At 42.8% G+C, this 12,078-nt stretch overlaps 1 protein-coding gene across 6 annotated transcripts in view; it reads left to right on the top strand.

Moving 5' to 3' along the window:
- The window catches only part of UBXN8 (UBX domain protein 8), a 29,413-nt gene that overhangs the window by 13,202 nt on the left and 4,133 nt on the right, over positions 1 to 12,078 (top strand). For 5 of the 6 annotated variants that reach the window (XM_035270240.3, XM_035270241.3, XM_078347440.1 and 2 more), the window contains 2 exons: positions 528 to 650; positions 3,564 to 3,605. In XM_035270240.3, coding sequence (XP_035126131.1) covers positions 528 to 650; positions 3,564 to 3,605 — 165 coding nt within the window. The remainder of the gene's footprint in view (positions 1 to 527; positions 651 to 3,563; positions 3,606 to 12,078) is intronic. The other variant, XM_078347441.1, reaches the window with a different exon arrangement.

Consider the following 12,078-nt stretch of genomic DNA (forward strand, 5'->3'; position numbering starts at 1 on the left):
TGGCGTGATCTCAGCTCACTGCAACCTCCATCTCCCAGGCTCAAGTGATTCTCCTGCCTCAGCCTCCCTAGTAGTTGGGATTACAGGTGCCTACCACCACGCCCGGCTAATTTTTGTAGTAGAGGTGGGGTTTCACTGTGTTGGCCAGGCTGTGATCCACTTGGCTCGGCCTCCCAAAATGCTGGGATTACAGGCGTGAGCCACCGTGCCTGGCCAATTTTTGTATTTTTTTCAGTAGAGACTGGGTTTCACAGTGTTAGCTAGGCTGGTCTTGAACGCCTGACTTCAGGTGATCTGCCTGCATCAGCCTCCCAAAGTCCTGGAATTACAGGTGTGAGCCATGGTGCCTGGCTCAAGCCTTGTGTTTTCTTGTCCAAGGACGTAATGCTTTAATTTTGAGGGGTCTCATAATGGCTTGCTCATATTTTTCTAATATGCTATTAGGGTGGAAAAGAAAAAGGAAAAAACCATTGTGAATAAATTGATATAAAACATCTCTTTAGAAATTGTCTGTTATTTTTGACTAGGGTGATGAAAGTACAAGTCAGACATCTTTTGAAACATCAAACAGAGAAACAGCAAAGAGCCAGAACTTGCCTAAACCTTTCACTGAATTCTCATTGCCTGCTGAACAGCCCACACAGAAGGAGGTAAAGTACCTGTAATTCCAGCACTTTGGGAGGCCAAGGTGGGTGGGTCACCTGAGGTTGGGAGTTCGAGAGCAACCTAACCAACATGGAGAAACCCAGTCTCTACTAAAAATACAAAAAATTAGCTGGGCATGATGGTGCATGCCTGTAATCCCAGCTACTTGGGAGGCTGAGGCAGGATAATTGCTTGAACCTGGGAGGCAGAGGGTGTGGTGTGCTAAGATCAGCCATTGCACTGCAGTCTCGGCAATAAGAGCAAAGCTCTGTCTCAAAAAAAAAAGAATAGGCTGGGCATGGTGGCTGACATCTGTAATCCCAGCACTTTGGGAGTCCGAGGTGGGTGGAGGTTGAGGCCAGGAGTTTGAGACCAGCCTGGCCAACATGGTGAAAACCCAACTCTATTAGAAAATAATAATTTTCACTGTTCCATATTAATATTAATGTTCTGAATCCATCTTGGAAGCTATAAAGACAAATGATAATAGGTTTAGAAAATACTCAATTCTGGGCCAGGCACAGTGGTTCATGCCTGTAATCCCAGGACTTTGGGGGGCTGAGGTGGGCAGATCATGAGGTCATCCTGGCTAATAGAGTGAAGCCCAGTCTCTACTAAAAATACAAAAAATTAGCTGGGCGTGGTGGTACACACCTGTAGTCCCAGCTACTTGGGAAGCCGAGGCAGGAGAATCGCTTGAACCCAGGAGGCTGAGGTTGTAGTAAGCTGAGATCGTGCCACTGCACTTCAGTCTGGGTGACAGAGCGAGACTCCACCTCAAAAAAAAAAAAAAAAAAAGGATATACCCAGTTCTTTTTGAGATATTTGATCTGAATATGTAAAAATGGTAAATATATCACACCTGCAATCCCAGCACTTTGGGAGGCTGAGGTGGGCAGGTCATGAGGTGAAAAAATTGAGACCATTTTGACCAATGTGGTGAAACTCCGTCTCTATTAAAAATACAAAAATGATCTGGGTGTGGTGGCATGTACTTGTAATACCGGCCACTCGGGAGGCTGAGGCAGGAGAATTGCTTGAACCAGGGAGGCAGAGGTTGCAGTGAGCCAAGATTGTACCATTGTACTCCAGTCTGGGTGACAGAGCAAGACGCCATCTCAAAAAAAAAAGAGAGAGAAATACAATGCTTACAAAGGGGAGCATTCCTATTAACTTAAGACATTATCAAGCCCTGCCTTGTGAGTGGCTAACGGCTGTTATTAACATGAGTATATAATTTTCCTTACTGGCCCTTCTAGGGAATAGATTAGCGATCAGTCACATTGGAATACTGCCCAGGTTTATTATACACATTTTTCATTCAAATCTTTAATCCCTAAGTTAATTCCAACTGGAGCTGGAAAAAATTGGAAATAAGAAATCTGTTTTTACCAGCCCTTAGGGAAAGCTGGGAGGCTATTCCCTGAAAGTGGTTTCTAATATATTGCTTCTCAGTTTCAAATTTCCTGGTCCTGTAGTGGAGATTCAGCAGGGAGACTCAGCAGGGAATTATTGAACTCTCACTGACATTTGAAAAAGATCAAGCCAGGCGCGGTGGCTCACACCTGTAATCCCAGCACTTTGGGAGGCCAAGGCGGGTGGGTCACGAGGTCAAGAGCTTGAGACCATCCTGGTCAACATGGTGAAACCCCGTCTCTACTAAAAATAGAAAAATTAGCTGCGAGTGGTGGCGCATGCCTGTAGTCCCAGCTACTCGGGAGGCTGAGGCAGGAGAATTGCTTGAACCCAGGTAGTGGAGGTTGCGGTGAGCTGAGATTGCGCCGTTGCACTCCAGCCTGGGTAACAAGAGTGAAACTCCGTCTCAAAAAAAAAAAAGAAATTGATCGAATTAACTAAGTGGACTGATGAAAAATTCAAGTTTCTTTGTGTTTTGTTAACAACACTATCTTATGCTGATGGCAAATTTTACTTGACAGTCACGTATGCTTTTGATACCAAAGGAAAACAAATGAGTTATTTAGTAAATGCAAGTAATGTTTGTTAGATTAAATGTTATAAAATATACTCTATGGTATTGATCAATAAAAGGGGTTCCTGGAGATGAAGTCATTGGTAGCAATTTTTTTTTTTGAGACAGTTTTTTGCTCTGTCACTAGGCTGTGCAGTGGCCTGATCTTGGCTCACAGCAACCTCCACCTCACAGGTTCAAGTGATTCCCGTGCTCAGCCTCCTGAGTAGCTGGGACTACAGGTGTGTGCCACCATGCCCAGATAATTTTTGTATTTTTAGTAAAGATGAGGTTTCACCATGTTGGCCAGGCTGGTGTCGAACTCCTGACCTCGTGGTCTGCCTGCCTCTGCCTTCCAAAGTCCTGGGATTACAGGCGTAAGCCACTGTGCCTTCCCTGGTAGCAAATATTTTGATATGGTTTAAATCTCTGATTATTATTATTATTTTTTTTTGAGACAGAGTCTGGTATGTAATGGTGCAATCTTGGCTCACTGCAATCTTAGCCTCCCCAGTAGCTGGGACTACAGGCACACACCACCATGCCCGGCTAATTTTTTGTTTTTTAGTAGAGACGGGGTTTCACCATGTTGGCCAGGCTGGTCTTGATCTCCTGACCTTGTGATCCGCCCACCTCAGCCTCCTAAAGTGCTGGGATTACAGGCGTGAGCCACCGTGCCCAGCCTAAAAGCAAAATTCTTTTAAGTGTATATAGGAGCTATTAAATCCTATTTTTAAGATTAATTTTTATTACACTTGCCCAAAAATTTTTATTAATTAAACTCCCATTTTCATGATAAAACTTCTATAGATATATATTTAAAGAAAAGATTTCAATAAGCTTAGATGTATGTCTAAACTCTATATTGAAAGGAACTCTTCTTATTGACACTTTTGTTTGCTTCTTGAAAATGTTTACATTCCTTTTACCAATACTTACTTTTCTTTAGACTCCTGATTTACCTGAAGAACCTTCTGGAACAGTGGAAGAAGTAAGTCTCTTTTTCTCTTTGAAATTGAATGTATTTTCTTTGCTTAACATCAATTATATATGTCTTATATAAACTTGGGTTTTGAAAGAATTGATAGCATAAGTGTTCATGTGATTATACTGTAACTAGGATTTTTTTTTTTTTTAAGGAAGCGAGGAAGGCAGGAAGGGAGGGAGGAAGGAAGGGATGAAGTAAGGAAGGAAGGAGGGAGGGAGGGAGGGAGGGAAGGGAAGGGAAGGAAGGAATTCAAGCAATGAGAGAGACATTGCTGACCTGGATCTAGAGGTTTACAAGTTGATTTCTTTTTTTGAGAGAAGGAAAGAAAAAAAAAATAAGTAAAGGAGAGAAAGAAAGAGGAAGAGAGAGAGGGAGGGTGAATGGAAATATTGCTTTATTCTGAAAAAAAAATGGGTATTAATAATGGCCAATTAAGTTTCATTTAAACCTGTGAGTAGGTGTGATGTGGTATTGACAAGAATGTATATTTTGTGTATTTGAAGTGGAGAGCTCTATGAATATTTATTAAGTTTACTTGTTCCGGATCTGAGTTTGAGTCCTTGATATCCTTATTAATTTTTTGTCTCATTGAATCTAAGTCTCTGTGTATCTGGGTGTTAGGATCATTAGCTCTTGTTGTTGCATTGATCCTTTTACCACTATATCTTTGTTGCTTTAAAATCTATTTTATCCGATATGAGAATTGCAACTCCTGCTTTTTATTTATTTATTTTTTCTCTCCATTTGGTTGGTAAATCTTTCTCCATTCCTTTATTTTGAGTCTTTGTGTATCCTTGCATGTGAAACAGGTCTGGATGTAACATGCCTTTGGGTTTTGGCTGTGTCTTTTGATAGGGGGATTTAGTCTATTTAAATTTAGGGTTACTGCCATTTGATGTTAACTGGCTGTTTGATCCAATCGTTGATGTAAATTCTTCTTTATGTTGTTGCTCTTTACTTTTTGGTATATTTTTAGAAAGGCTAATACTGGTTGTTTCTTTCTGTGTGTAATGCTTCTTTCAGAAGCTCTTGTAAAGCAGGCCTGGTGGTAATAAAATCTCTGAGTACTTGCTTGTTCATAAAAGATTTTATTTTTCCTTCAGTTGTGAAGCTTAGTTTGGCTGGATATGAAATTCTGGGCTGAAGGTTCTGTTCTTTGAGGATGTTGAATATTGGCCCCCACTCTCTTCTGGCTTGTAGAGTTTCTGCTGAGAGATCTGCTGTAAGTCTGACAGGCTTGCCTTTGTGGGTAACCTGACCTTTCTCTCTGGCTGCCCTTAGTATTTTCTCCTTCGTTTCAACCCTGGTGAATCTAACGATTATGTGCCTTGGGGTTGCTCTTCTTGAGGAATATCTTTGTGGTGTTCTCTGTATTACCTAGGGTTGAATATTGACCTGCTTTGCTAGTTTAGGAATATTTTCCTGAATAATATTCTGAAGGGTATTTTCCAGCTTGGATTCATTCTCTCCATCACATTCAGGTACACCTATCAAACGTAAATTTGGTCTTTTCACATAGTCCCACATTTCTTGGAGACTTTGCTCATTCCTTTTTATCCTTTTATTTCTAATCTTGTCTTCTTGTTTTCTTTCATTAAGTTGGACTTTGACCTCTGATATCCTTTCTTCTGCTTGAACAATTCCAGTGTTTAAACCTGTGCATACTTCTCAGAGTTCCTGTATTGTATTCTTCAGTTCCATTAATTCACTTATATTCCTCTCTAAGTTGTCTATTCTCAATAGGAATTCATTAAACCTTTTTTCAAAGTTCCTAGTTTCTTTATGTTGGGCTACAACATGTTCTTTTAACTCACAGAAGTTTCTTAATATCCATTCCCTGAAGAGTGATTCTGTCATTGGGATGCGCTCGTTCTCCATCAAGCCTTGTTCCATTGCCGATGTGGAACTGGGATCATCTTTAGAGGGAGAGGCGTTCTGATTTTGAGTATTCTCAGCCTTTTTGCGCTGGTTTCTTCCAAATCATTGTAAATTTATCCTCCTGTCGTCTTTGAAATTACCAACTTTCAGATTAGGTCTCTTGAGTGGATGTCCAAGTTGTTAGTTCCCAGGGCCAGAACGGCGGTGTTAAGACTGATGGTGTTTTTCTGCCCAGGATTCTCCTGTCTGGCTTCCTTCTTGTGTCCATAATAGGCGACTCTGCCTTCCCGGGGCTCCAAACCTCCGTCAGAAGGGGAACCAGTCTTGTTTACTCTGCGCCGAGAGCAGCCGCGCTGAGATGCCGTCTCTGCCGATGCGCCGGCCTCAGGAGTCGTGCTGGGGACCCCTGTGGGTCCTCCAAACCTCGGTCAGAAGGGGAGCCGGCCCTGTTTACTCTGCTCCGAGAGCTGCTGCACCGGGGTGCCAGCAAAGCCACTGCGCAGGCCACAAGAGTTGTGCTGGCGACCCGTGTGGTTCCTCCACTGGGGATCTTCTGCTCCGTGAGCGACCAGAATTTGTCTGAAAGTGTGGCGTCCTCTAGTTCTCTGCGCTTTGACTGAGAGCTGCAGTCCCGAGCTGTTAGCGATCGGCCATCTTCACTAGGATTTTTTTTAACAAATAGAGATGGGTTGGGCATAGTGGCTCAAGCCACTTTGGGCGGCCAAGGCGAGTGGATCACCTGAGGTCAGGAGTTCTTAACCAGCTTGACCAACATGGTGAAAATCCGTCTCTACTAAAAAATAAAAAAATTAGCTGGGGGCGGTGGCATGCACCTGTAATCCCAGCTACTCCGGAGGCTGAGACAGGAGAATCGCTTCAACCTGGGAGGCAGAGGTTGCAGTGAGCTGAGATTGTGCCATTGCACTCCAGCCTGGAGAGAGAACAAGACTCTGTTTCAAAAAAAAAAAAAAAAAGGGGGGGCCAGGCACGGTGGCTCAAGCCTGTAATCCTAGCACTTTGGGAGGCCAAGGCAGGTGGATCACGAGGTCAAGAGATCGAGACCATCCTAGTCAACATGGTGAAACCCCATCTCTACTAAAAATACAAAAATTAGCTGGGCATGGTGGTGCGTCCCTGTAATCCCAGCTACTCAGGGCGCTGAGGCAGGAGAATTGCCTGAACCCAGGAGGCGGAGGTTGCGGTGAGCCGAGATCGTGCCATTGCACTCCAGCCTGGGTAACAAGAGCGAAACTCCGTCTCAAAAAAAAAAAAAACAAAAGGACAGGGTCTCGCTATGTTGCCTAGGCTGGTCTTGAACTCCTGACCTCAAGTGATCTGCCCACCCAAGTGCTGGGTTTACAGGCGTGAGCCATCACACCTGGCCCTCCATATATAGTTTTAATCAGTACAACTTTTATATTACATAAAGTTTTATTAAGATTATTAGTGATGGGCCAGGTGCACTGGCTCATGCCTGTAATCCCAACACTTTGGGAGGCTGAGCTGGGCAGATTGCTTGAGCCTAGGAGTTGGAGACCAGCTTGACCAACATGGCCAAACCCCATTCTCTACAAAATACAAAAAAAATTAGCCACATGTGGTGACACACATCTGTAGTCCCAGCTACTTGGAGGCTGAGATGGGCGGATCGCTTGAGCCTGGGGCTTTAACAGCCTGGGTGACAGAGCAAGATCTTACCTCAAATAAAAAGAATACTAGTAATATATAGTTGATACTACTTGATACTTTTACAGTGTATTTTATTCTACTTTAATGAAGACAAGCCAATAAATATTAGAATATTTTGATTCTGTCAGAATAATCATTGGGCAAGGTATTTTCTACCTGGGCCATTTCTACTGCTCATAGATTTCTAAGAATGCAAGGCAAATATTTTAAATTCCTTACCAAACATTCATAAGCCTGGATGACTTCAAATGTCTTCAGATGTCCCCTTCCATCTTTCATAATTCTCCTGTTCTCATAGCCTAGATCTTGTTGTCTTACTCTTTTTTTTTTTTTTTGAGATGGAGTCTTGCTTTGTCACCCAGGCTGGAGTACAGTGGCACCATCTCGGCTCACTGCAATGTCTACCTCCCAGGTTCAAGTGATTCACCAACATGGTGAAACCCCATCTCTACTAAAAATACAAAAAAATTAGTCAGGCATGGTGGTGCATGCCTGTAGTCCCAGCTACTTGGGAGGCAGAGGCAGGGGAATTGCTTGAACCAGGGAAGGGGAGGTTGCAGTAAGCAGAGATTGCACCACTGCGCTCCAGCCTGGATGACAGAGCAAGACTCCAACTCAAAAAAAAAAAAAGAAGAACGATCCAAGATGGCCGATCGCTAACATCCCGGGATTGCAGCTCTCAGGGAAGGCGCGGAGAACTAGAGGACGCCACACTTTCAGACAAAGTCTGGTCGCTCACGGAGCAGAAGATCCCCCAGTGGTGGAAACACACGGGTCGCCAGCGCGACTCTCGTGGTCGGCGCAGCGGTTCCGCCGGCACCTCGGCGCGGCAGCTCTCGGAGCAGAGTAAACGGGACCGCTTCCCCTTCTGACTGAGGTTTGGAGCCCCGGGAAGGCAGAGTCGCCTACTACGGAAACAAGAAGGAAGCCCGACAGGAGAATCCTGGGCAGAAAAGCACCATCAGTTTTAACGCCGCTGCTCTGGCCCTGGGAACTAACAACCTGGACGTCCACTCAAGAGACCTAATCTGAAAGTTGGTAATTTCAAAGACGAGAGGAGGATAAATTTACAATGACGGGAAGAAACCAGCGTAAAAAAGCTGAGAATGCTCAAAGTCAGAACGCCTCTCCCTCTAAAGATGATCACAGTTCCACATCAACAATGGAACAAGGCTTGATGGAGAACGAGCGCCTCCTGATGACAGAATCACTCTTCAAGGAATGGATAATAACAAACTTCGGTGAGTTAAAAGAACATGTTGTAGCCCAACGTAAAGAAACTAGGAACTTTGACAAAAGGCTTGATGAAATCCTATTGAGAATAGACAACTTAGAGCGGAGTATGAGTGAATTAATGGAACTGAAGAATACAATACAGGAACTCCGAGAAGTATGCACAGGTTTAAACACTGGACTTGTTCAAGCAGAAGAAGGGATATCAGAGGTCAAAGTCCAACTTAATGAAATAAAACGTGAAGAAAAGATTAGAGAAAAAAGGATAAAAAGGAATGAGCAAAGTCTCCAAGAAATGTGGGACTATGTGAAAAGACCAAATTTACGTTTGATAGGTGTACCTGAATGCGACGGAGAGAATGAATCCAAGCTGGAAAATACCCTTCAGGATATTATTCAGGAAAATTTTCCTAAACTAGCAAAGCAGGTCAACATTCAACCCCAGGTAATACAGAGAACACCACAAAGATATTCCTCAAGAAGAGCAACCCCAAGGCACATAATCGTTAGATTCACCAGGGTTGAAACGAAGGAGAGGATACTAAGGGCAGCCAGAGAGAAAGGTCGGATAACCCACAAAGGCAAGCCTATCAGACTTACAGCAGATCTCTCGGCAGAAACTCTATAGGCCAGAAGAGAGTGGGGGCCAATATTCAACATCCTCAAAGAACAGAACCTTCAACCCAGAATTTCATATCCAGCCAAACTAAGCTTCACAACTGAAGGAAAAATAAAATCTTTTATGAACAAGCAAGAACTCAGAGATTTTATTACCACCAGGCCTGCTTTACAAGAGCTTCTGAAAGAAGCATTACACACAGAAAGAAACAACCAGTATTAGCCTTTCTAAAAATACACCAAAAAGTAAAGAGCACCAACATAAAGAAGAATTTACACCAACACATGGATAAAACAGCCAGTCAACATCAAATGGCAGTAACCCTAAATTTAAATTGACTAAATTCCCAATCAAAAGACACAGCCAAAACCCAACGGCATGTTACATCCAGACCTGTTTTACATGCAAGGATACACAAAGACTCAAAACAAAGGGATGGAGAAAGATTTACCAACCAAATGGAGAGAAAAAATAAATAACAAATAAATAAAAAGCAGGAGTTGCAATTCTTGTATCGGATAAAATAGATTTTAAAGCAACAAAGATATAGTGGTAAAAGGATCAATGCAACAACAAGAGCTAACGATCCTAACACCCAGATAGGAGACTTAGATTCAATGAGACAGAAAATTAATAAGGATATCAAGGACTCGAACTCAGATCCAGAACAAGTAAACTTAATAAATATTTATAGAGCTCTCCACTTCAAATACACAAAATATGCATTCTTGTCAATACCACATCACACCTACCCATTAGTTTAAATGAAACATTGATTGGCCATTATTAATACCCAATTTTTTTCAAAATAAAGCAATATTTCCATTTACTCTCCCTCTTTCTCTTCCTCTTTCTTCCTCTCCTTTACTTATTTTTTTTTTTTTTCTTTCCTTCTCTCAAAAAAAAGAAATCAACTTGTAAACCTCTAGATCCAGGTCGGCAATGTCTCTTTCATTGCTTGATTTCCTTTCTTCCCTTCCCTCCCTCCCTCCCTCCCCGCTTCCTCCCTTCCTTCCTTCCTTCATCCCTTCCTTCCTCCCTACTGTCCTTCTTCCCTTCCTTCCTGCCTTCCTCCCCCCCCAAAAAAAAAAAAAAAAAAAAAAAAAGGTTATTAGAACTAAATGAATATATATCACTATAGTGATATTGATATATATTTTAAATATGTAGTGACTCTATAACCATATGAGAAAATTTCTTATTTATTTTGGAGACAAGGTCTTGCTGGGTTGCCCAGGCTAATTTGAAATCCTGGGCTCAAGTGATTCTCTTACCTAAGCCTCCTGAGTAGCTGGGATTACAGGCGTGCAAAGCCTGCCTGGATTTAGGAACAGACTCTTAATGAGGAAACTAGTGACTAACATGGATTTCTGCTAAGAGGAGGGCAGCATGAGGCTGTGGCTCACGCTGGTAAACCCAGCACTTTGTGAGGCCGTGCATCACCTGAGGTCAGGAGTTTGACACCAGCCTGGCCAGCATGATAAAATCCCCTCTCTACCACAAAACAAAAATTAGCTGGAGAGACAGTTGCAGATCCCTGTAATCCCAGCTACTCGGGAAACTGAGGCAGGAGGATCGCTTGAACCTGAGAGGTGGAGGTTGCAGTGAGCCGGGATTGCCTCACTGCACTCCAGCCTGGGCAACAGAGCGAGACTCCATCTCAAAAATAAAAATAAAAGGGAGGGACATAAAAAATAATGCAGTTTGTACTTAAGGAGTACACTCTGATTTATTCAGCACCTGTTAAGTATTTAGTATTGTAGCTATCTATAGAATTCTAAAATGTTCACATTTAGATTTTGAAAAAGAGAGAGGGAAGTAACTCATGGTAGTCCAGAATTCTTTTTTTTTTCCATTACCTCCAGTAATGGCTATAAGCAAAGTCCAGAATTCTTAATGGAATAGTCACCATATGTTGCTGTTCTACTTTTTAATTGAAACAGTGACCATGGAGTTTCAGAGAATTTGAAAATAATTTTGTAAATCATCACATAGCACTTTGGATGGATCACTTAAGGCCAGGAGTTCAAAACCAGCCTGGCCGACATGGTGAAACCCTGTTTCTACTAAAATGCAAAAATCAGTCAGGGGTGGTGGTACTCACCTGAAATCCCAGCTGTTCAGGAGGCTGAGGCCTAAGAATTGCTTGAACCTTGGAGGCAGAAGTTGCAGAGAGCCTGGTTCACACCACTGTTCTTCAGCCTAGGCAACAGAGCGAGACTCTGTCTCAAACAAACAAACAAAACCGTATTGCCACTGTGAGAGCTTTTGTTATTGCATGCTACCTTGCTTCAGTTTAAGGAGTAGCTGTGAAACGTTTTAATTTTTGCTACTTTTAAAATTAGGTCTCACTTAACTCTGTTTGGCATACTGATTTCCTTCCCAATTTGGGTTGCAGCTCATGGATTTTACCTGTTTGTATGTCAGCCCACTACACTGTCAGTAAGAGTAGAAAAAATTGCAGTCAGCCATTACAGTAGTTGTAACAGTAGGACAGTTGCCACATTTCAAACAGTGATATTTCATTTCTGTCTCGTGAAAAAATAATTCCGGTTTTTTTTTTTTTTTTTTTGAGACAGGATCTCACCCTGTCGCCCAGGCTGGAGTGCAGTAGTATGATCTTAGCTCACTGCAAACTCTGCTTCCCAGGTTCAAGTGATTCTTCTGCCTCAGCTTCCCAAATAGCTGGGATTACAGGCACCTGCCACCACACCTGGCTAGGTTTTTTTTATTTTAGTAGAGATGGGTTTTCCCCATGTTGGACAGTCTGGTCTCGAATCCTGATATCAGGTGATCCCCCCCCCCCCCCCACTCTATCTCAGCCTCCGAAAGTGCTGGGATTACAGGTGTGAGCTACCACGCCTGGCCTAATTCAGTATATTTTATTGCTGATTTCTCATGAGGCAATTGGCTTTAATCCTCCTGTGAAATTACTGAAGTAACAAAACCTCAATGTAAAAATTAAATACTGTTTCTAAAAATAAGCAGGCCATGCTAGGTGCGGTAGCTTATGCTGTAATCCCAGCACTTTGGGAGGGATTGAGCAGGCCAAGGCGG

This window comes from Callithrix jacchus, chromosome 13, assembly GCF_049354715.1.
Source record: "Callithrix jacchus isolate 240 chromosome 13, calJac240_pri, whole genome shotgun sequence".
Classification (NCBI taxonomy): Eukaryota; Metazoa; Chordata; class Mammalia; order Primates; family Cebidae; genus Callithrix; species Callithrix jacchus.